Raw genomic sequence first — 26,410 nt, 5'->3', positions numbered from 1 at the left:
TATATAAGCTTAGTGTATGTCTGGTAGTCTGTAGACTATCAGTATGTGTGACAGATTACGCTCTAAATTGCTATTTTCAGTCTACTAGTAGAGTCCGTTCATAGCCTTCAATTTGCCTTTGTGGAATCCTGCAAACAGTGCCTGTACATAATAATCCTTCCCTTCCCTATGATGGATTCCAATCATATTCATGAAAGCTGCAAATCTGTACATTTACTTGGGAATAAGACTCACTGAATTCAGTGGAACCCATAGTTTCGGGTTCTACAGAGGATGTGTAAGATATCACTAGTACAGTAGCATCTCGCTTATCCAAGCTTCATGCATCCAACGTTCTGTATTTGTCATGTTGCCATGGTTCTACCTTATTTAGGTAGAGATGAACCAAACTCCCAGTTTTATCGAACAGTTTAATTAAAGCAGCACTTACTTGCTGGCTGTTTTAATAAACCAAAACATAAAACATAAAGATAGCACCCAGCCACGGAATAAACAAAAACTGATAGCAAAAACAACTCCATAGTCAAATGGGTCCAGTCCAGTGGTCAAATGCCGGGAGTTCAATAAACAAAGTCCAAGGATCAAGAGTCTATACCGTAGTCAAAAGCCAGTCCAAAGATTCAAGGTTCCAGGATGCCAAGATTACAGGAGATAGGTCAGGATACCAAAAAATCCAACAGGCCTGGGGGAAAAACCAGCAGCATCCACCACCAAAATACAACAGATACTTTTCTCCCAAAGATCAGTCTCAAGGTTAGCTCCTTAAATCCAGTAACACCTAGCTGCAACCCATCTCCTGCACACCTCCACCCCTAATTGCTTTCACCCATGAACTCCCAATTACCAAACCCTCTAGAACTAATACTCACATTAACCCTTCCATCACCAACAACTACAGAACATATGACAATATTATCCAATGCAGTCTGCCTCCCCCCAGATCCATAGATATTTCAATACATTGTGATGTTTTGGTGCTAAATTTGTAAATACAATAATTACTGCATAATGTTACTGTGTATTGAACTGCTTTTTCTGTTGTAAAACATAAAATCATGACATAATTTGACGTTTAATAGGCATTTCCTTAATAAGGCCTTCCTTATTATCCAACATTTTCATTTATCCAATATTCTGCCAGACCATTTATGTTGGATAAGCAAGACTCTACTGTAATAGGAAGTATTATTTTGGAATATAACTTCAATTCTTATGTTTTCTTCCTTCGACCAGCAGAAATCCAACAGGGCTTCTGATACAGTGATGCAGCCACTGTGAAAGTCATGCCTATTGCATTTTTCCACTTGAAATGTCTCCATTTCATGCGTCTGTGAAAAGCCCTTAAGTGCTGATGGAGGGTGGGGTGGAGGGAGATATTAACTCAGGCCAAGGCTAAAGTGCAGAGAAAACGGCTGCCAAACACAAATTGAAAGAAGCAATTGCCTATTTAATGTTTAGCACCACTTCAATATTCAGGGTTAATTTTGGATTCAGGTGAAATGCCAAGCAGAAGAATTTATTGGCAAGTACTGATTTTAATAGTTATAGAATCATAGAATTATTGAGTTGGAAGAGACCTTGTGGGCCATCTAGTCCAACCCCCTGCCAAGAAGCAGGAAAATCACATTCAAAGCACCCCCAACAGATAGCCATCCAGCCTGTTTAAAAGCCCCCAAAGAAGGAGCCTTCGCCACACTCTGTGGCAGAGAGTTCCACTGCTGAACAGCTGTCACTGTTAGGAAATTCTTCCTAATGTGTAGGTGGAATCTTGTTTCCCTAGTTTGAAGCCATTGTTCCGTGTCCTGGTCTACATGGCAGCAGAAAACAAGCCTGTTCCCTCCTCCCTATGACTTCCTCTCACATATTTATACATGGTCCTTGTTATGTCTCCTCTCAGGCTTCTCTTCTTCAGGCTAAACATGCCCAGCTCTTTAAGCCGCTCCTCATAGGGCTTGTTCTCCAGACCCTTGATCATTTGAGTCACTCTCCTCCTCTGGACACATTCCAGCTTGTCAACATCTCCCTTCAATTGTGGGGCAAGACTATGCAAATTAGAAAAAAATGGTGTTCCACATCTTTCAACATTTCGCCAATGCAGAGTTAAGTATTCTGTTTTCAGATGAGTTGGCATCACAATTAGAGATCTGGGGCTCAGGTGGCACAGACTGGCTCTGCATCCTTCCTTTACTAAGCGGCACCAATTACATTTATTAATACCAGCTGCGGCATTCAACCTCTCACCTCAGAGCTATCGTCCATGAAAGAGGCGGATTACGCTGTTTCCCCTACAGAATAACACAACAAGGTTATATAGGCAAGGAGATGTGGTGACTAAGCATGTGGTGACTAAGTTTACACTTCTGCTTCCCTGCCTTGGTGTTTTACATATATTCTCCATGTATTCATTGCATGGCACAAGTGGTAATGCCAGAGGGTGCTGTGTTTTATTTTTTAGGTTGACTGTCAATACTGTTGGACTCTCATCCTGCCCCTCTAGAAAACTATTTTAATGGTAATAGTGTACATTTACTTCTGAATTTATGCATCTGCCAAAGGAGCTCTCTCCCTGTTCCCTTATAAGATGTGACTCCTTTTAGATTTCAGGATACTTGATAGCTAAGTCTTGCATCTGCACAGAAATTGCTTTTAAAATGGCATCCTTGATGGAAATGTGTCAAAAAAGAAGATTGTTCACCAAAATAAGAAGCAGCCAAGAGGTTGTAAAGAGAATATTCAGTGTTCTTGGGCCCTTGGGAACATCATTGTGTGACAGGTAACTGAAAGATGACAACTAACAATGAGCCTTGCTTTTCCTCATTTTTCCAACTTTTTTTAAACTTATGGTGCAAAGTTCTTCATCTGATTTAGATGCTGGAATTGTACCAACCTGCTTCATGCAGGGTTGGGCTACATGAACCTGGCAATCTACTGGCTAGGAAATCCCCTCATTACCAACATTAATTGCCCCACTCTCCAACTTGGTGGCCAAAAGTGATGATCCTAAATTTGCAAAGCTATGTTGCTTTATTGCCCTTTTTATAGTTCCTAAACCCCAAGCAGGGAAATATCAATTAGGTGTTCCTGCTTACCAGGCAGATTATTCTTGTTTTGTGCTTTCAAGTCATTTCTGTGGTTGGAAAAAGGCAACCATATCATGGGGTTTTCTTTGTAAGTTTGCTCAGAGTGGGTTTACATTTGCCTTCCTCTTTTTCCGTGTCAGGAGCAACTTGAGAGACTGCAAGTCACTTCTGGTGTGAGAAAATTAGTCATCTGCAAGGATGTTGCCTAGGGGATGCCCGGATGTTTTGATGTTTTACCATCCTTCTGGGAGGCTTCTCTCATGTCCCGGCATGGAGAGCTGGAGCTGACAGAAGGAGCTCACCGGATTTGAATTTGCAACCTGTTGGTCTTAAGTTCTACTGGCACAAGGGTTTAACCCATTGCATCACCAGTTGGCTGCCTTCCTATGAAGCCAGCAGAATGTGATTTACCCCAAATAGATTTCCATGGCTGAATGAGGATTTGAACCCAGGTCTCCAGAGTCATTGTCCAATGGTTCAGTCTGCACTGGTTTTCTGTAGTCTACCTGTAGCTGGGGACCCTTGGTGGCACAGCAGGTTAAACCGCCAAGCTGTTGAACTTGCTGACCGAAGGGTTAGTGGTATGAATCTGGGGAGTGAGGTGAGCTCCCACTGTTAGGGCCAGATTCTGCCAACTTAACAGTTTGAAAACATGCAAATGTGAGTAGATCAATAGGTACCGCTTCTGCAGGAAGATAACGGCGCTCCATGCAGGCATGCTGGCCACATTACCTTGGGCAATGCCAGCTCTTCAGCTTAGAAATGGAGAGGAGCACCACCCCCCCAGACTCGGACACAACTAGACTTAATGTCAGGGGAAAACTTTTACCTTTATCTTTTTTTAAAAAAACTTAAAGCTGGGTCTTGTTCTATAGCCAGTGGGTGCTCTTAATCCCTGACAAAGCCAGACTGACTTAGAATGATGCCATAAATACTTTGGATCCCAAATACAGGGTTAGTCAAAATGCATAGGCCAATAAGCCATTCAATTGAATGGCTTATTGGCCTATGCATTTTGACTAACCCTGTATATTCAGATAACAACACACGACTCATATTACAATCTCTTTTTCTTTTCAGCAATCTTGACACTGAAGAACTGTTTGGTAAGTGACCTTTGACTTTGAATAAAGGACCCATTTATGACTTCTTGGGGTGCTACAAGTTGGTGGATCCCAACAAAGAGACCCTGCTGTATCCAGAAGAGATCATTTTCAAGAGCCCCAGTTAACTGCATATAATGCAGGGGCTAGTGGCACTTAAGGTAGCTGCGAAAGATGGACAAGCCATTACTGCTAATTAAAATAAGATGAGAGAATAGTGCAGAGTTAAATGTACTTTCCATATATATTTATCTCATTGTTTGCAGTTTTCAGGAATTCCCATTCATTGCAATTTGAATGGGAGTTTTAAAGCTGTGTTAATCTAGACATCTTTCATTGTATGATCTGTTAGATCATATCCATGGGTGGAAGCTCTGGCCAGGACCCAAACAGCCATTTAAGAAACACACTGACCGTTCTCTTCATATAAAGGTTGAGTGTCCCTTATCTGAAATGCTTAGTACCAGAACCGTTTTGGATTTCGGGTTGTTTTTGGAGTTTGGAATATTTGTATTTGCATATATGTACATAATGAGAGGCGCCCTTCATAGTGCAGTGGGTTAAACCGCTGAGCCGCTGAACTTGCTGACCACCAGAGTTGGACACAAGTAGACTTAATGTCAAAGGGAAACCTTTTACATAATGAGATATCTTGGAGATGGGATCTAAACACAAAATTTGTTTATGTTTTAAATACACCTTATACACATCTCCTAAAAGTAATTTTCTGCACAATATTTTAAATACATTTGGATTTCATGTTTTGGCTTTCAGAGTTCTGAATAAGAAATAATAAACCTGTTTCAAAACAATGATTACAAAACAAGACAATGAATGTCATATTACCATAGATATTTCAGTTTCACCATTACATGGAAAAAGCAGCAGCCATATTTTCCATGTCAGTCAATGAAGAGTTTATTTGCTATTCCATATCCATATATTGTATATTTCATATATTGTATTTTTATTGAATTGTTTAATTGCTTGTTTAATTGATATGTCATCAGCCCACTTTGGTTGGGATTGAATGTTTGCTTTTAAGCTTTTTATTGTATTCATATTTAAATGGTTCAATTGATATGTCATGTTTATTACTGTATGTTTAAATTGATATGTTAATTGTTTAAATTGATATATCATGTTTATTTTTATATGTGTAGTGCAGCATTGTATGCCATGGTCTGTAAGCCGCCCTGAGTCCCCCATTGGGGTGAGAAGGGCGGGGTATAAACGTAGTATAATAATAATAATAATAATAATAATAATAATATCTCTGCCCAAACCCTTCATTCTAAGATATATATTTTCTATTCAGTATGAAATGATAAAAATTCAAAAAATCCTGGAAATAAATATCTATCCATGTTAACAACAGCATCTCCACAAAGAGCTTCCTTCCTCACATAATGACCATCCAGGCCATTATAATCAAGCATTTTTTTTCAAAAGCCCTTAACTTGAAAAAAATGAGAAATGGCAAGAGAAGGGTCAGCTGACATTCATTTGTAAAAGTTTGAGATTAAAAAAAGATCTGCGCCAAAAATGAATATCAAAAAAGTTGAGTATCCCTTATCCGAAGTGCTTGGGACCAGAACTGTTTTGGATTTTGGACGCTTTTTTATTTTGGAATGCCTGTATTCAGTGTGAGGTTGTCTCTGAAGACTGTTTTGGAAGCTTCAAATGGTCCAATGGACAGCAGTTAGGTAGATCACCAGAGCGATGTACAGGGAGAACATAACCCTTCTGTTGCGTTAGGTCCACTGGCTGCCAGTCTGCTACCAGGCACAATTTAAAGGGCTGCCTTTAGCCTATAAAAGCCTAAATGGTTTAGCTGTCTGAACAGATCTCCTCCTATGAACCATCGCTGAGATTAGGATCGTCTGGGGAGGCCCTTCTCTCGGTCCCATCTCCGTTGCTGGCACGTTTGGTGGGAACAAGATAGAAGGCTTTCTCAGTGGTGGCCCCTCGGCTGTGAAACTCACTCCCCAGTGATATTAAAACAGTTCCTTCCTCCTGGCTTTCAGAGGAAAGTGAAAACCTGGCTCTGGGGTCAAGCCTTTGGATATTAATCTATAGTGCAATAATAGCCTCGAAATACATGCAATTGATCTTTGAAGCGGCCCTGGATTATGACACAGGTTGGCATAATTTTAATACTGAATGCAATGTTTTCTATGTTTTAATGTGCATTTAATATTAATTTTAATTTTTAACTTACGTTTATTCTGTTTGTTGTCCAAAGGCATTGAATAGTTACCATATGTAAAGTTGCCTTAAGTCTGCCTCGGGGTAAAAAAAAAAAGGTGGGATACAAATATTTATTTATTTATTTATTTATTTATTTATTTATACCTTTTATATTCCGCCCTTCTCACCCTGCAGGGGACTCAGGGCAGATTACAGTGTACACATATATGACAAACATTCAATGCCAATTAAATAAAGTAAATAAATAAATAAATTTGTATATTCATACATAATAAGATATCTTGGAGTCTAAATGTATGTTTCATATACATTTTATACATATAACTGAAGGTCATTTTATATAAAAAATAACTTTGTGCATCTAACAAAGTTTATGTATATTGGACCATCTAAAACTAAAGGTGTCACTATTTCAACCATGTAGAAAGTTTTGGAGTATTTTGAATTTCAGAATTCCTCATAAGGGATGCTTAGCCTGTGCTTAGAATAGATTTCATCAGTAGCATTTTTTACACACATATCACCCCACTTGCTTTGGCCTTGTAATTCTCCTCAGCCATTCTGAAATCCTATATCATTTCCATATTTAATTTCCTTCTCTTCTAATTTCTCTCCCTCTACTTATGTATTTGAAATATATTCATTTGCTCAAGGGGTAATGAGCAATGTGCACATTTATACCCATACACACATATTGAATGATGCTCTCCCTTTTCTCCAGCCGAGAGGGAGAAAAGTCTGGATCATTTAATAATTTCATGGATTCTCTGCTAAGCTATTTTTTTCTTTTCATCTTCATGTAGTTTCTGTAACAAAATTGTTTATGGTTTTGTATGCTTTGTCAATCTTGTTTCTGACTAAGTTTTGATATTTAATAAAAGGACAAGTTATTTCAGATTTTTAGAAGATACTTAAATGTTTCTTCAATGTTATTATTTTTATTTCATTTTGTCATACTTTCTAAAGTGTGCATGCAGACAAAAGTTCTGCTTTAGTTGTTTCTCTCTGCATCTCATAGGGTTTGCATTATATGACATACTTGTGTAGCTAAAGCAGTTTCTTTTGTCAAATGCCATGGTTGATGTCTGGCTTATACTTTTAAAAAAACATTGTTTAGGCTCTGAGAAGCTCTGGGCAGTTGAATCTGACTTCTATTTTTGTTATGTGTGTATATTTGTTATCATGTGTCTTTGTGTTATTCCCTCTTTGGTGAAATTTGTTCAGAGAGGATTTGCCTTTGCCTATCTCTTAGTCTGAGAGAGTGTGACTTGCCCAAGATCCTCCAGTCGTTTTCTATGACTGAGTGGGAATTTCAACTTTGGTTGTCGCAGCTCTAAGGGCGCATCCAGACAGCCCACTTATTGCAGTAATTCCTACAATCAAGGAGGGACTGTCCAGATGACATCCTGGACAATCCTGAATTAATTCGCTTCAAACCAGGAAAACCCATTTAGGAAGTATTCAGGTGTATTCCAGAGGGTGAAAGTGAAGTGTTATGACTACCCTGGTTTGTAGCTAATTAATTAGATAGTGGGTTTATTCCATGTCTTCGAAGGTGCAGGATAAACCCACTATTTCTGATGTCTGGACTGCAATCCAGACACCATTCCCACAGTTTTCCAGACTAAATTGTTTTGGAAAACTTGGTTTACCAGCTTTTAGGGTTTCTGGGAGTTGAAGACCAAAACATCTGGGGACCCACAGGTTGAGAACCACTGTCTAAGTGGTCTCTGTAGCAATTGCAGCATATTTTACCCCTGTTCTAGACTTGAGGAAACCCATGTGTAGGTTTGAAATCCCATCTAGCCTTTGAAATGTCAGCAGTGACAAAAAGATGGTGAAATTTGTACCCCAAAAGGTACAAAATGTCTATTAAAACAAACATTTGGAAGGGGGCAAGGAATCCCTTAGAGATACAAGAAAAGGCATGTGTGACTCTTCAATCTCTGAAGGTCGCCTACCATTCTTGTCACTTGTCCATGCATCAGCTTTTGATTCTGTTCTTAGAAAGCAGAAGAACCTAAAGTGTCACCATGCTTTACACAGCATTGGTCTTGTATCATCCTCTAATTGGAGGAGAGATCTTTATGTTCCCAGTATATATTTTTATAATTCATATTCACATTTTGCAGTCATGCTGGCCACATGACCTTGGAGGTGTCTACGGACAACGCTGGCTCTTCGGCTTAGAAATGGAAATGAGCACCACACCCCAGAGTCAGACATGACTGGACTTAATGTCAGGGGACTACCTTTACCTTTTATTCACATTTTTAAAAAATCCAGACTCTTCCCTTCTTTACTTGAATTCTGAAATTCTATTTCCTCTAGAATATTTTTCTCAGTACCTGGGAGAGTATGAAAATGTGCTGTCAGCTTTGGAAGACCTCAATGCATCTATACTGAAGGCAATGGACACAACAAAGAAGGTAGAAGGAAGTTTTATTTCTACTGTTTTTCAAAGTTCAGGGTCTGATGCTGGATTTGGTTGCTTAAGAACATAGAGGCATACTTTGAAAGAAAATGTTTGGCCCAGTCTGTTTTGAGTAACTTTTCCCCAATACCCTATGACTTCTGGGTGGGATGAATTACGACTGACATAATATACACCCATCACTACTCACAGGTGGTTGTGGTAGGAGTAATAGTAGTTCAAGCCATATGGGGAGTGCCATTTTGGGTGTGTGCAACTGAGAGCAATTCTGGTTAAGGAGTAAATCCACAAATGACTAAAGAGGGAAATCAAGACTTTATTGCAAGAATTCCATTGATGATAAAAAGCTCTCTAAAGATACTAAGCAAACACTGAACTAAAATAGTTTCGGTTTTGGTAGTAGTGAGAGAATAAGCCGATGGGAAGAGGTATAAAGGTCCCTAACAGTATCTGTTTACATCTTAGAAACAATAAGGCAGATAAGAGATGAGAAAGTCTGGGTCACTGAAAATTATTTAACCCTATCGTTCTCTAAGACATATTTGACTCCTTTAAGTGCGAAGTGTTGCAGAGTTTCCAACAGAAGTAAATGAAGCAAAGAAGTGTTATGTGGATAGTCAAGTGCCAAGGGAACATTAGTTATAGGACAAATCTTGAAGTCTTTGCTGCCATCACTTCATCTTTTATTATATTCAGGTCTCAGTGAAGAATTTATAATCTTCATTTACTGAGAGGGGAACACTCTTCGCAAGATCTCCTAGTCTCTGCGAGCAAATACCTAATCAATGTGTTGTTCAAGGCTTTCGTGACCAGAATCACTGGGCTGCTGTGAGTTTTCCGGGCTGTATGGCCATGTTCCAGAAGCATTCTCTCCTAACGTTTCACCCATATCTATGGCAGGTTGTGAGGTCTGTTAGAAACTAGGCAAGTGAGATTTATATATCTGTGGAATGTTCAGGGTGGAAGAAAGAACTCTTGTCCACTTGAGGCAAGTGTAAATGCTGCAGTTCGCCACCTTAATTAGCATTTAAGGGCCTTGTAGCTTCAAAGCCTGGCTGGTTGCTTCCTGAGGATCCTTTGTTGGAAGGTGTTAGCTGGCCCTGATTGTTTCATGTCAGGCATTCCCCTGTTTTTTGAGTGTTGCCTTTTATTTAGTGTGCTGATTTTAGAGTTTTTTAAATACTGGTAGCCAGATTTTGTTCATTTTCATTTGGTTGTCCACAGACTTGTGGATTTCAATAGCTTCTCTGTGTCGCCTGCCATGGTAGTTGTGAGAGTGGTCCAGCATTTCTGTGTTCTCAAATAATATGCTGTGTCCAGGTTGGTTCATCAGATGCTATGCTATGGCTGACATCTCTGGTTATTTGAGAACACAGAAATGCCGGACCACTCTAACAACTAATATGTCAGACTACACAAAGAAGCCATTGAAATCCACAAGCATGTGGGCAATTTCAACAGAAAGGAGGAAACCATGAAAATGAACAAAATCTGGCTACTAGTTTTTTAAAACTCTAAAATCAGGTGGTTAATTGCAACATTCACACTTGCCTCAAACAGACAAGAATTCTTTCTCCCGACATGGACATTCCAGAGATATATAAATCTCACTTGCATAGTTTCTAACAAACCTCACAGCCTCTGAGGATGCCTGTCATAGATGTGGGTGAAACATCAGGAGAGAATGCTTCTGAAACATGGCCATACAGCCCAGAAAAGTCAAAGCAACCCACTATGGAATCCAGGTTTCCCTTTATTATTATCTTGTAAACATATTGCGTGGTCTACAGTCGCCTTGATACACAGCAAACAATTTTGCTATCCTAAAGAGGGGAAAGTAAATGATTTTTTAAAGTAGGTCATTTATTTGTTAAATAATCTTACCTTAAGTAGACAACATAATTTCTCTCCCATACTTGTTTCCAGTTGGGTCTTCAAAGGGCATGTGACACAAATCCCCATTTATCCAGTGTGACCCAGGGAGGAAAACTGTTTTAACAGTCAGTAGCCAACAAGACATATGAAATTTGATGAGAACTTTGAAGGGAGGGGCTTTGGACTTCAGTTCCCAGAAACCTACAATTGAATGTGAGATTCTGAGTTCTCTCAAGTGCTGAATTAACCCTGTATTAAAGCAAGAAACCAGGAGGAAATCTTAATATTTCTTCCCTTATAAAAATGAAGGATGTTAACATGAAACTAGCAGAAAATGATGCTTTCTCAACCCTGCCTGCTGTGATGGCATGACCAAGCCTTTGGGAAAACTATATTGTCTGGCTTTACTTGGGGGCTATCTGATACCTTCTATTAAGATTAAGACCCTTAGCAGACAGAAACACTTTGAGGCATGGTGAAAAGATAACCAAATGAGTTTACTGAAAAAAGATGAATAAAGGGTTAACTCCACCTGGGACTATCATAGGAAAATTTAAAACAACACATTAGAAAGGGAGATGATACTGGTTGCAGTCATCTTTCTGGGATCTTCTGCCTCTGATGCAAAGTGATGGATTATAAATTGTTGCTTACAAACTCAATCTTCTCTCCTGTGAATCCTAGGGTGGCCAAAAGCTTCTGTTGTCCTTTGGACTGTTGGTATAAAATACTGATACATGCAGCAGCAGAAGCTAAGAATGCCTGTTTTGGATTGCTAGGCCTAGGATTACCAGACAATGCCCAATCCTCTGTAGCTCTACTGTAGAAAAAAGGAGGAGTCCAGCAAAGAGCTCTGTGCAGGGAAATGCAATAGACCAACTAAGACTGGTCTCTGAGGGGTGTTTTTATGCTCCACCAAAAAACAAATACAGAGGAAGGTATCTGCACTATTGGGAAGGCCTATAAGCAGGGGGAAGTGAAGCAGAGAAGAGAAGGCAGAGCTAAGACTTCACACCTAATCTTACCTATTGACTGTGTGCACGATAGCCACCTTCAAGGGAATTTTGAGTAGGATTTTAAAATGCTTTGAAATGACAGACTTCTTGGTATGCAACATCTTTCAATTTCATTTTGACAAATCTTTTTTTCATGCATGTTCCTCAAGATAAAGAAATGTAAAACTGTATGAATAGATGAAATGTCTTCAAAAGTTGGCCCCTTTTCTAAGGAGCCAGGGCTTGAATACTAGAGATACGTTACAAAAACAGTTTTCCTGAATGCCTTATTGTGTCACTGAGGCAGAACATAAAAGGTAAGGAATGAAAAGGCATCTGGAGTGGACTATGTTGCAAAAAGGAGATAGAAAGACATGTTGCATATATGCCCAATTACTTCTTTCCTGGAGCTGAGCAGCTTTGAGTCACTTCCGTTGCAAAACAGAATTGTGACTAGAGTAACAATTGGTTGCAGAAAGGTTTTTCTTGCCTCTATCAGGTTACAGTTTGCCTGATCAAAGTAAAACTGGGAAAGCTGTGCTTTTTAGTCTAATATACCCTAAGGATTAAAAACTCAATAGTCAGACCCCATCTACACTGCCGTATAGTGCAGATTGAACTGCAATGAACTGGATTATAATGAGTCTACACTGCCATATAATCCAGTTCAATACAGTTAAACTGAATTCTGATACTAGATTGTAAGGCAGTCCAGCTGAGGCTTCGGAAAGAGGCAGGGGATTTTTCTTCTCATTACCTTTTTCTATCACATCTTTAACTGTGTGGATCACAATAAATTGTGGCAAGTTCTTGGTGGTATGGGCATACCAAATCACCTTGTCTCTCTCCTGAGGAATCTGTATAACCAAGTAGCAACAGACTGCAGCCAGGAAATCAGGAGACGCTTACTTCTTGGAAGGAGAGCAATGTCCAATCTCGATAAAATAGTGAAGAATAGAGACATCACACTGGCAACAAAGATCCGCCTAGTCAAAGGCATGGTATTCCCTGTAGTCACCTACGGATGTGAGAGCTGGACCATATAGGGAAGGCTGAGCGAAGGAAGATAGATGCTTTTGAACTGTGGTGTTGGAGGAAAGTTCTGAGAGTGCCTTGGACTGCGAGAAGATCCAACCATACTTCAGGAAATAAAGCCTGACTGCTCATTGGAGGGAAAGATAGTAGAGGACAAGATGAAGTACTTTGGCCACATCATGAGAAGAAAGGAAAGCTTAGAGAAGACAATGATGCTCAGGAAAGTGGAAGGAAAAAGGAAGAGGGGACGATCAAGGGCAAGATGGATGGATGGCATCCTTGAAGTGACTGGATTGACCTTGAAGGGGCTGGGGGTGGTGACAGCCAAAAGGGAGCTCTGGCATGGACGGGTCCATGAGGTCACAAAGAGCCGGAAATGACTGAACAAATGAACAACAACAAACATCACATCTTTTATGCTTTATTATTTACTTCTTTATTCTGCAGCATAAAGCTTTAGAAGCCATACAAAATTATTTTTTATTATTTATTTATAGTATTTATATTCTGCCCTTCTCACCCTGCAGGGGTCTCAGGGCAGATCACAACGAACATGTTCATGGCAAATACCCAATGCCATAGACATACATCACATATACACAGAGGCTATTAAACTTTCCAGCTTCATGAGGGTATGCTTTGAATTCCGGCCACCAGGGGAGCTGTTGCTTCACCATCCACTTGTGACACCCATAGAGTACTTCCTCATTCTTTTGCACGCTGCTGGAGATTTTTATGGTGTCGTAAATTAGTTAAATTAGCCTCCCCACAGTACTTAAATTTCCTACTTGACAGGTGAAACTGTCTTTCGATCTGCAAAGGTCGACAGCAAGTTAGACAGATGCTCGGGAGCTTACTCCAACACGGGCTAGCTTCAAACTCATGACCTTTCAGTCAGTAGTAATTTTAATGCAGCTGACTCCCAACCAGCTGCACCACAACCCGGTACTTCCCATAACCAGAAAATAAAGGTCTATCTCACTCTAAATAGTGTTATTTTGTTTGCTGCAGCTATAGTGATATAAATATGATTTTTCCCTTTCCCCAAGAAGGGGTAAAAGAGAAATGAAGTCTTGTGTCATGTTCATGAATTACGAATATATGTTAGCAGGTCTTTCACTTTCCCACATTCACTGTAAACTGTGAAAGCTCATGATAAAATAAATTGATTAATTTTAACAAGACTTTCCTCCTTCCTCCCCCTTTTTAAATGGAAACAGACCTATACAGCACTTTCACAAATATTCTAGGGATGGTTGCAGAATTTCAACTTCTTTTGATCATCCATCACTGAGAAATATCTTTTGCAACATCAAGCCTCATAGATACAAAATGGATCTTCTGAAAATGCCCTGATTTTCGATGTTCATTTGTTAAGAAAGATTACTGCTATTCAGAGGGGCTCATTTGAAGCTGTCTGGAAATCTGAATTTCACTGCCCATTTTGACATCATTCCCTAACATTCCCATGGGCTTCTCCAGCCTTCTGTCACAGAGAATCAAAGCTTCCAGCAATGAAATTAGGTCTGCCAGATACAACAGCTTTAATCCAATTAGAGGAGCCATGTCAAATAATTCTGAGGGAGGTAGAAATTAGCCTTACTGGTACAAATGAGTTTTATCGCCTTTCAAAAGGCTGTCACAAATATTTTTCACACTGCTGTGGTGTCGGCTTCACTGAGGTGCCAAAGGGAGTGACAGACAGTCTATCTTGCCAGCATTTTCTATGCAAGCTTTACAAGCATCATCTATTTTGATTGGTACTATTACAAGCTTGACTGATGCTCACGGGCGCTAAATAAATGTAGGTGATGACTTTAATGCTTACAGGTACACAATTAGCAAGCATGATTCACGGGGCAGCCAAACAGCTGGGATTTCTTCTGACAGCAGCAGAACAAGCTGAATAGCATGTAATTCTTGCTTCATGAAAGTATTTGATGTGCAGCAGTTTGGGGGAGGAATGTCTAGTGAGGAGCAGGGAGGGAAGTCCTAAAGCTAAGCGACAACTTATCTGCATACGCAATAACAGTGAAGATATGTATGTGTGTGTGTGACTGGGATGCCAACTTCCACAGACTGGTTCCCACTTCCACAAACAGCTTTAACAGTGCTGAGGAGCCAGCAAAAGCCCTCCCTCCAATGACATTACAGGTTATAGCAAGCACCATGAACATGTAACCAAAACCCTGCCAATGTCCTCCCCAAACACTACAGCCCACCATCCAAGGAATACTTTCATTCAGGGACAATTTCATTCTAGATTTTACATGTTTCCTCCAATGCAGACATACCAGTGTTTCTTACTCTCTCCATTGGTGTGGAATTTGCATGATCCTGCCCACTACCCCTCCCTTAACCCTTTCCTACTTTTTTCAACTCTGTCTGCACAACAAACAAAGCAGAACTAATCAGCAACTAAACATACTGGAGTAGTTTGGGGATTGACTCCACATGATGGAAGTTGTAGTCTACAACACATCAAGTCAAAGCACTGTGACCCCCACTGACAATAGACCTGGATGACATTTGGCACACAGAACCCCCATGACCAAAGAAACATACTAGAAAGGGTTTTTTTGGGGGGAGGGGGGTAATTCACCTTGATTTAATAGCTGTTATAGGTACTGGGATTTATAGTTTGCTTGCAATGAAAGAGCACTGAACCTCACCAGCAATGGCCCTGGACCTAACTTGGCACACAGAACCCCCACGACCGACAAAAAATGCAAGAGGGCTTTGGTGAAAATTCACCTTTATTTATAGTTCACCTACATTTAGAGAGAGCTGTAAATGCAAACAATGATGGATCTGCACCAAATTTGGCACACATACCTGATATGCCAAAATTTGAATATTGGTGGATTCGGGATGGAATTGGCCTTGACATTTGTTAGTTGTAGGTACTGGGATTTATAGTTCCCCTCCAAACAAAGAGCACTCCAAACCCCACCAATGATGGACCTGGACCGAACTTGGCACACAGAACCCCTGTGACCAACTGAATGTACTGGAGGGATTTGACAGGACTGACCCACCTTGGTGGGAGTTGTAATTCGTCCTGCAGCTGGAGAGCATACTGAACTGCACCGATGTTGCATCTAGAGCAAACTTGCCCAACATAACAAACTTGCCCAACATAACAAACTTTAAATATTGATGAAGTTTCAGGGAGTTAATCTGTGAGTTGTAGGTCACCCACAAAGTTACGCATTTTATAAAATAAAATAATAACTTATTCTAATAATCTGGGCCACGCTGGGTACCCAAGCTAGTAAAATAATAAAACAAAGGATGATAGTTTCATTAATTACATTTAATTCTGCTTTTCTTTACTTGTGAAATTCAATGAGGGGTCCCACAAAATATCAAAGCAGGGTAATTTCAAGCCAGTCCAAGATGCAATGCACACTGCTACATTGGTAAAGTTCCACAGTAGAGCAGGAAACACCATTGAGCACAGATTTTTCTGCTTTTTTAAAACAGGTTTTCCTAGATTGCTGCTGAGTTTCAGTGGCTCAGTTTGTTTGGGAAAAGCTTAGAGGTCGCTAAAACAGCTTTGTGTCGCCCATTCCTGCTCCAGACCAAACTTCCAGACCATGAAAACCGAAGGAAGATTAAAAAAAATTAGTTCTATTTTGGTGCTACTATCTCTTCAGTAGGACTAATTGATGTGCAGATATAAAATAAAAACTGCCTAACATATTTTTAAAAAGCTGTTCTCATGCAACTAAAAGGAGTTTTCTAATTGACGCCTGAGCTTTAGGGGAAAGTATGCCCAATGATTAAATATTATGTTTTCCTTTCCATGGATGTCTATTTTATCATTGTCATTGACATTACCATGAATGAATATCATTTAGACTTATCAGGAGGCGTCTAAACTGGAACAGTTTGTGACCCGGTTTTTGCTGAAAGAAACGCTGAATCAGCTGCAGTCTCTCCATAATTCTCTGGAATGCGCCATGGAAACAACAGAAGAACAAACACGTCAAGAAAAGTATGTGAGATTTATGTCCCCTCCCATCTTACAAAAGTTTGAAGTGTTTCAGGGAGAAACTGCTGCAGATTTGTAGTAGCTCTTTTGGAGATTCCAAGTCTGTCCAAATCAAAAACAAGAGCCAAGCTCACCATGAGAGGATGGGTAATGTTACGAACCCCAAAAGGTTCCTGTTCTTTTGATGCAGACTGTTCAAGGAACAGTAAGGCAGTTTAGATCAATGAGACACTTCAGAGATCAAATTTGGTTTTAACACTTTTCATGTAACATTTATTGAAATACATTTACCTTAAAATCACATCAGAATCACATCAAGAGAGAGCTCTCATCCATTCATCCCAAACATTCACACACACACAGGCCTCTCCGGATGAAGATGATCAGCTGTCTTCTGAGAAAGTATGGGCGTTCCTGTTGCCACCGTTCAGGAAATGTGCTTAATCTTGGGGATCCCAGCATTTATAGGCCAAAGTCAGTCTTGTAATGAACATGTAGTTCTGTTCTCGTAGTTTCAAGTCATTCCAGGCCACATGACTTATGGGGTACCACCTGCACACTCCTTACACGCCTTGTTACACACCACATTGTCCATTGTTTTTCAGCTACGCCTTGCTGCTTCCTCGCTTCGTCTACCAAGTCCAATCCATATCATGCTTTGCGCGAACTCCATGTTGATTCTTCAGGCTTGTTTCTTCTGTTCTTTTCCATGTATTCAAATATTCATTCTTTACAGCAGGGGTCCTCAAACCTTTTAAACAGAGGGCCAGGTCACAGTCCCTCAAACTGTTGGAGGGCTGGATTATAATTTGAAAAAAAAAATGAATGAATTCCTATACACTCTGCACATATCTTATTTGTTGTGCAAAAAAAACCCACTTAAAAACAATACAATAATTAAAATGGAGATCTTAACAAATATAAACTTATTAGTATTTCAATGGGAAGTGTGGGTCTGCTTTTAGCTGATGAGATAGGTTGTTGTTGTTGTTGTTGTTGTTGTTGTTGTGTGCTTTCAAGTCATTTCAAACTTAGGTTGACCATGAGCAAGGGCTGGGTAAATGACCTTGGAGGGCCATATCTGGCCCCCAGATCTTAGTTTGAAGACCCCTGCTTTACAGTAACGTATTTGTGATAGATCCTTGGAAGTTGGAACATGTATAAACCTTCCGCCACTTGTAGCAACTCAGGGCCCTTCCAGACAGGCCATTTATCTCAGGATCTGATGCCAGGTTTTCTGCTTTAAAGTGGATTATATGAGTCCTCACTGCCAGATAATCTGGAATACACAGAAAATCTTGGATCAGATCCTAGTATATAGGACCTGTCTGGAAGGGCCCTCAGTGAATAATGTTAGTTTTTGAAAAGAGCTGGAAACAGAAATAGGACTTTATCCCATGGAGGAGGCGGGGGAGTGTCATAGTATCATGGCGTTTAGTCCCATTGCATTAAAAAGCAAATTGTAGCATTTATCAATACCCATCATATTGTATTGTTTCTTGTCTTTTGTCCTGAAATTATCAATTTTCAGGTTTATCACACGAGCAAGTGCAGTTAAGGCAAACCCTATTTCTCTTCATGGGCTCTTCTGCTGTTCTTCCCAATGCCCCAAATCTTGAAAAGATGGGCAGCTTCATTCTTAAGCCAGACCTCATATCTCTCCATGGGCTTTTCTACTCCCCCTCTCAGTTGGTTTTTTTTATGGAGCATTAACTCTATTTAAAAAAAAAATGAGTTAATGATCTATTTAAAAAAAAAAAAACCACTGAGAGGGGGAGTAGAAGAGCCAATGGAGAGAAATGGGGTCTGGCTGAATTTTCAAAGGTTAGAATCAAGTAACAATCTCCTGAAGTAGCACAATTTCCAAGTAGCACATTTAATATTCCTCATGAACACGGGCAAATCTGAGAGATCCCATCCCATGTATTTTTCACCATTTCTCCTGTTTCATAGTGATTCCTGAGCTCAGAAGATTATTTTTTATTATCTCTCCCTGCCCCCCCCTCCCCGATTCTTCACACTTTTAAAAAAGTTCCCTAACAAAAGCAAAAGGCGGACGTCTCCCTGTGTTGTGTGATGGACTCAGTTGTACTTTGTTTCTTTAATGTTTCACAAGTGTTTAGAAGTGGGGGAAAGGGGAGGATGTGTGGGATAACATCCCTAGAATAAAGAAATGGGTTCATTCTTTCAAAATGTTTGATGTCTGGTTATTTTTAAGACAACGGCCTGCAAAACCAGAAGTCCTCAAAATTCAGCAGCCAGGAAAACGTTTGAGTCGACGACTCCAGAGGAATAACAGTTTTTCTCCAATCAGCCCTCTTCTCAACCAAGGTAATATGAAAGAGAAGTGCTCCATTTTGCTTTTTCCACAATTTTAAATATTTGAATATTCAACATTCCTTTAAATGGCAGTCAAGCAAAATAAATGATATTGATATTCTACATTTTGCCATAATGGAATAAGCAACAAGAATCTACCTTATTTGGCAGAGAACTGCACTCAGTTCTGGATCTCTGAGATGTGTGCAAGCATTTGGATACACTTTTCTACATGTATGTTTTATGGTGTCCTTAAATACACACCAGTGGCCTACCAACATTTGTCCCGTGGTGTCTTGTAACTGGATCACGTTGCTGGGTGATGCTGGTTAAAATGAAGCAGAAATTAAAGAAATAAGTGGTGTCTATTAACTTCCATGTTATTGGTCCAGATATTAAAGGAGCTAAGAGACTGATTTCTATCTGCAAAACTGAATAAGTGATTCTGATAACCTCTTCAAAGTTCAGTCTAAAAAAAGCCTGGAGTAGATCCACTAACTCAATAATTTAGAAGCCACAAACTGATATAACTTGCACCCATTGATGGAAGAAAGGTTGGATTAACTACATAATTTCAATATGAGAAGCAAGGAAAATCAAAACAAAATTACAGCAGAAAGAAATGTTTCGGCTATCCAAAAATCCTCTCTTTGAGTATGAGAACATTGCTTCTAGCTCAGGACAAGTCCTGCCGACTCTTTTTGGAAGCAAAGCATAAAAATGAAAAACTTCCCAATTTCAGGATCTTGTTGCTTGTCAGCTTAAAATACTCATTGGTTAGGAGAATGAGCTGTCATTGGAGACTGATCCATGAGAATCACTTCTCTTTCTCAGTTTATATCCTTTCTATATATACTTAAAGAGAGATAGCTGTTTGTTGGAATAAAAGAGTATGGTTTCTAGAGATGTTCCTGTTCTTTGTACTCATAAAAGCATAACCTTTCTTTGTGATGATTGAAAAGGCTTTTGTAGAAAGGAATCTTCAATTCCAGGAATCATAGCTAGTCAGTATGTGCCCGCATATATTAGGGTTGTGCACAGATCCTGTTTTCTTTGGTACCTGTGGCACATCTGGCACTTTCGGGAGCATGTAATGGAAAGGGGGGCCCTGGTACAAAACCCTGCTTGACACAAAAGCAAGCGGGAGCCAATCATTAGCCCCCCTCCCCCCTCTGCTTTTGTGAGCATGTGGCACTCCATACCCTCTTGCCTTGGAAAGAGAGAGTGTGTGGCATGCAGGCCCAGCATGCATGCTTGCCTGCAGCCGAGCACCTCCTCTATTGTAAGAAAGTCAAAACTTGCCTCTTTGCCTTGGAAATAGTGTGTGTGTGTGTGTGGCATGCAGGCCCAGCATGGGTGTCTTCCTGTAAATGAGCGCCTCCTCTAGAGTAAGAATATCAGAACTTGTCTCCTTTGCTTTGGAAAGAGAGAGTGCATGTGTGATGTGCAGGCCCAGCATGGGCACCTGCTGCAGTCGAGCTCCTCTAGAGAAAGAAAGACAGAATGTGCATCCTTGTCTTGGAAAGAAAAAGTGTGTCTGTGGCGTGCAGGCCCAGCATGAGTGCTTGCCAGCAGCCAGTGCTTCGTCTAGAGTAAGCCTTGGAAAGAGAGAGTGCATCTGTGGCGTGCAGGCCCAGAAAATGCGCACACCTGCCTGCAACCGAGCGCCTCTCCTCTAGAGCAGAAACTACAAGCCTCCTTAAAGCACATGCATGCCTGCAGCTGTGCACCTCTCCTCTAGAGTAAAACAGCTCAAATGCCTAAAATGACAGGAAAGGGAGCCTGGGAAGCGGTCCCCACCCCCAACCATAATGGGCAGACTAAAAACTGATCTTTTGCCACCACAGAGCGAAAACAGATATCTGCCCTCCCGATTTTGGGAGGCTCCCAAAAAATGAATCGGGACACAAAACGCATCAAGGTTTACCCTGAAAACACAACCCTATACATCCACTTGTATGAGATTTCATGAGGAGTTCAGCATGAAGGGAAAGAGTTCAACCTCTCCATGTCTTGTATAGAGGCCCAGTTCTGATTCTATCCTCTTGTAGTTGTAGTTTCATTTTTAAATAAAAAAATACACATTTCTTAGAAACTCACACATGGGAAGGAGATTAGATCCCCCATTTCAACAATAACATCTTGATTCTTAAAGAGCTTGCCAAGGGCAACAGCAGTAACTTCAATCAAACTCGTGTGGAGGCGTGACTGGCATTAGAACTGGAGATTTTGCTATGCGTGAACATTTAGGACTGCATGGTGTCACTCTCAATTTGATCCTGCTTGGATGACATTCATTCTGAAAATGAATTGAATTCTTTCCACCCTTTTGTTTGTATTTTACAGTATTGATCCTGAAACAACTACATGAGCTGCGATATAAATATAACTGAACTTCTCATTATCATGAGAATAAGGATGTGTCAAATAAAGACCTCATATCATTTATGCTATGTGCAGTGAGACTGAAAATAGTCAAAACTTGGGGGAAATGGTGAATTTGTTAATAAAGAACTGGTTATATATCAGAGATATAGCTATCAGTGAAGACAATCTATAAATTAATGCTAGCAAAAGATGAGAAAAAGAAGACTTATTTGATATTACATGGAAATCATTTGTTAGTTATGTGTCAAAGCAATGGCAAATTTTAACCACTAAACAATCAAGTGAAATTATGGGTTGACAACAAATATCATTATGATAATATGCTATGTGAGAGCTTGAAAAAATTCAGCCGCAAGAGATTTGATAAAGCTATGTTTCTGCAGCAGCCCCCGGTGATGGAGTGGGTTAAACCGCTGAGCTGCGGAAGTTGCTGACCAAAAGGTTGGCAGCTCAATTCTGGAGAGCGGTGTGAGCTCCCACTGTTAGCCCCAGCTGCTGCCAACACAGCAGTTCAAACACATGCAAAAGTGAGTAGATCAATAAGTACCGCTCCATCTGGAAGGTAATAATTCTCCATGTAGTCATGCTGGCCATATGACCTTGGAGGCATCTTTGGACAACACTGGCTCTTCAACTTAGAAATGGAGATGAGCACCACCCCCCAGAGTCGGACTCGACTAGACTTAATGTCAAGGGGAAAAACTTTACCTTGATGTTTTTGCAATATATTATTATTGGAGAAAGGGCTAGAAAGAGTAGGTGGGTTTGTTTGAAACAAAGAAGGAAAATTCATCAGAATGGTAGTAATATATTATGAAATGCCTTGAAATGAACAAATATCTGCATTTAAAAATGTATAGTCAATACAGTCCTATTGTAAAAGCAATGATATAAAGTTTGGATTCTTTAAGGGAGGCACTATACTTCTCCATGTGATCTTCTCTATTCAGAATGTGTGTGTGGGTTCAATGGGTATTCCTCCCTCACCATTTTTATTCCTCTTTTCTATCCTTCTTTTTGCCTTATGAAGTACTAATAGCAATAACATGTTATCCATTACTGATGTTCAGTGGAGTATTCGACCAAATTGAAAGGCGTTTGAATATTGTACATGGATGTAAGCATGCTCATTGAAACAGATAATTAAATGTACTCTTAGCTTTCAAATGCATTTTCAGCTCTGTGGCATTTGTCTTCCAAAGGTTGGCTGGAGGAAGACAACCAGTGGATGACCCAAATAGACAGACTTCAGAAGCTGATTGACAGGCTGGAACAGAAGGTGGGTGTGCTTCATGCCCTCCTTCATTTTTCTTTAATAGCTTGTGAAATTTATTTGCTGTGGAATCAGGAGAAGTTGATAAGAGAGATATATGCTTTTTCCAGAATCCCTCCAAACCTGAACATCTCGACATTGCAAAAGGATAGAATATTTTAGCCTCTATCCATCAGCAGATATTTGATTATTTGACTTCCCAGTCCTAATTATTGAAGGTTCTGGGAACTTCAGCATGCCAGTGACAAGTATGAAATTCTGCTAATAATTTGAATGAATTCAATGAAATGTTGCCATTCATATCAATATCGTGGAATTATTTGCTTTTCAGTTATTATGAGAGATTAATCCAAAACTTACAGCTATGAAAATGTGTTACCTAACATACTTAGGGCTTCATTGGTTCTGCTGTATTGTGTAAGGCCCACAATAAAGAGGATGACAGTAAAGAGATATTTAAACTAATTCTGCAATGACAATCATTGCACTGCCTGTTATCACATGGTAACAGTATAACATAGTATACATCAGAGGGTTGCAACCAATTCTTTCATTTAGCAATCACAAAGCTACAGCTTGTGGGGATCACATTTTCCTCCTTGCTTGTGTGTCTGATCTAAAATAGTACAACCCCAGGATCCACTGGGGACATGTTCCAAGACACACAGACAAAGCCTATGAATACCAAACACTGCATAATAGCAAAGGGCGGGGAGGCGAAGTTGCAGTGGTCTATAAGGATTCTATTTCCCTGACCAAGTGCCCCATCCCACAGTCAACCTCCTTTGAATGTGTCGGCATTAGGGTACATGACCAGGACAGGATAGGGATACTGTTAGTGTACCGACCACCCCGCTGCACTACAGTTTCCCTACCTGAGCTAGCCGGAGTGGTCTCGGACCTGGCATTGGAGTCTCACTGACTTTTAGTCCTGGGACACTTCAATGTTCATGCTGAGACCTCTCTGTCAGGTGCAGCTCAGGACTTCATGGCCGCCATGGCAACCATGGGTCTGTCCCAATGAATATCTGGTCCCACTCATTGTGCTGGGCACACACTAGACCTGGTTTTCTGTCATGGATGGGATGATGGTGGTGGGGTGGAGGAGCTGACCATCGCTCCCTTGCCATGGACCGAGCACTACCTGATCAGGTTTAGACTTACTGCCTCTCTTAGCCTCTGCAGGGGTGGTGGACCCATCAACTTTAGGCCAGTTTCCAATCTTCCCTATTTGGGCAAAGTCTTGGAATGTGCGGTGGCTTCACAACTCCAGGGGTTTCTGGTAGACACTGATTATCTAGATCCGTCACAGTCTGGCTTTAGGCCGGGACATGGAACCGAGACAGCCTTGGTAGATGATCTTTGCTGGGAGCTTGACAGGGGGAGTCTGTCTCTGTTAGTTCTGCTGGACCTCTCAGCGGCCTTCAATACCATGGTATCCTTCTGGAACGCCTCAAAGATATGGGACTTGGGGGTACTGTTCTGCAGTGGCTCCAGTCCTTTCTTGAGGGATGGTCCCAGAAGGTGTTATTGAATGACACCTGTTGTTTAATATATACATGAAGCCGCTGGGAGAGATCATCTGGAGTTTCAGAATGAGGTGTTATCTCTATGTGGATGACATCCAAATCTGTCACTCCTTCCCACCAGTTACAAGAAGGCTGTCAGAACTTTGAACCGGTGCTTGGCTGCTATGTCGGGCTGGATGAGAGCTAACAAATTGAAATTGAATCCAGACAAGAAAGAGGTCCTACTGGTCAGTCGTAAGGCTGAAGAGGACATAGGGTTACAGCCTGTGTTGGATGGGGTTACATTCTCCTGAAGACGCAGGTTCACAGCTTGGGAGTGATCCTGGACTCATCGTTGAGCCTGGAACCCCAGGTTTCGGCGATGGCTGGGAGAGCTTTTGCACAGTTAAATTTGTGCGCCAGCTGCGCCCGTACCTTGGGAAGTCAGATTTGGCCACGGTGGCCCATGCTCTTGTCACATCTTGAATAGATTACTGCAACGCACTCTACGTGGGGTTGCCTTTGAAGACTGTTTGGAAACTGCAATTAGTCCAATGGGGGGCAGGTAGATTACTCACCGGAGCATCATATAGAGAGCATACCACCCCCCTGTTATGTCAGCTCCACTGGCTGCCGATCCAATTCCGAGCACAATTCAAAGTGCTGGTCTTGACCTATAAAACTCTATACCGCTCCGATCCAGTGTACCTGTCCGAACGTATCTCCTTCTCCATCCCACATCAGAGCTTAGTCCCGCCTTTGTCTCACCTCTCAGTCACGCCTTTGTCTCAAATACATCTGGGGGGGGGGGATGAGGGACATGGCCTTCTCGGTGGTAGCCCACTGCCTGTGGAATTTGCTCCCAGGGGAAATTAGGTCATTGTCATCCCTCCTCACCTTTAGAAAAAGTCAAAACGTGGTTGTGGGACCAGGCCTTCGGGCAATCAGGTTAATGGACAATGGATAATGTTCAACTATGGCTTGGAAGTGGATTTGGATAAATTAAGCGGAGTAATATATGGCTAGATAAATAGCCAGCAGACTATTTTATGGATCGTAAGTATACTGTTTTAATCTTTATTTATTAATGTTCATGTTTTTAATTGTTATATTTGTTATTTTGTATTTTATGATGCGGCATTGAATTATTGCCAATTGGAAGCTGCCCTGAGTCCCCCTAGGGGTTGAGAAGGGCGGGGTAAAATGTTCTAAATAAATAAATAAATAAATCTGATTCTTTGACCATATTTGAAGCATATCATAGAAGCACACTGGAGGACTTAAAGAGGCCCACACCCACTTCTGGGTGGGAATGTTTTTAGAGCATGGGTATATGTAACTGCGGATATTGAACCGGTTGATAAGGAGGTAATATTGCACTGTGATTCCACTTTTCTAAATCATTCTATGGATCATTGTACAAACTCTAAATAGGCTGTTGTATCAGTTGCTAGTTATGCTGAGCTATTTCATAAATTGAGCTGTATGCCATCACAAAAGTTGTTATATAAACTGTTCCACAAGCCATTGCATAAAACCACAGCAACTTTATTGGGTTGGATGTTTCTTGTGTTAATTGTGTCAGTTGGTCTGCCAGTGATTGTACTAATGAAGCTTTTGTATGTTTTCCACCAACATAATATTGGATAGAACCCAGCTGAAGTTAACATCATAAGCAGTGAGATTATATCAGAATATATTTATTTTTGGTGTGTTCGTTTGTTTACTGTGACATCTAAGCTACCCTTTTAAAGTATGCCCAATCTAGCAAGAATGTTTCCCAAATATCTCTCCCAAAATATAAGATCACTCTTGATAACTCCATAAAAGTTCTACAAAATCTTTTATTCCATATTCATGTTAGTTTTTAACAAAACAGGATTTGTGATGGTTTACTTTTCAAGTAATTTCAAGTGCAATTATAGCTAATTTTTGGTGTTTTTTGTTTGGCTTTCTACTTCCTACGATTGAAAAGGAGTTAAAGTTTGAACCACTGGAAGAAGAGATATCAGATGGAGACACTAAATCTGTAAGTCTCTTTCTTTCCATTGTGAATTGATTATGGTTCAGCTTCAAAGTCTATCCATGTTCCTTGAGGGAAAATGGCAAGGAATTAAAGACAGTCTTCTACATTTTTTGGGACTGGGAATATAGGTCCTCGTGAAAGTAAAAAAACATGAATAAAGAATTAC

At 40.5% G+C, this 26,410-nt stretch overlaps 1 protein-coding gene across 3 annotated transcripts in view; it reads left to right on the top strand.

The window, feature by feature from the left end:
- The window catches only part of NECAB1 (N-terminal EF-hand calcium binding protein 1), a 65,226-nt gene that overhangs the window by 27,549 nt on the left and 11,267 nt on the right, over positions 1-26,410 (top strand). For all 3 annotated transcript variants that reach the window (XM_067467368.1, XM_060775581.2, XM_060775580.2), the window contains exons 4-9: positions 4,161-4,186; positions 8,726-8,823; positions 16,597-16,733; positions 18,949-19,061; positions 22,640-22,716; positions 26,194-26,247. In XM_067467368.1, coding sequence (XP_067323469.1) covers positions 4,161-4,186; positions 8,726-8,823; positions 16,597-16,733; positions 18,949-19,061; positions 22,640-22,716; positions 26,194-26,247 — 505 coding nt within the window. The remainder of the gene's footprint in view (positions 1-4,160; positions 4,187-8,725; positions 8,824-16,596; positions 16,734-18,948; positions 19,062-22,639; positions 22,717-26,193; positions 26,248-26,410) is intronic.

The sequence above is a fragment of the Anolis sagrei genome, chromosome 4 (assembly GCF_037176765.1).
Source record: "Anolis sagrei isolate rAnoSag1 chromosome 4, rAnoSag1.mat, whole genome shotgun sequence".
NCBI classification, from domain to species: Eukaryota; Metazoa; Chordata; class Lepidosauria; order Squamata; family Dactyloidae; genus Anolis; species Anolis sagrei.
The sequence above is the reverse complement of the archived record's forward strand: the minus strand, read 5'-3'. Positions and strand labels throughout refer to the sequence as shown.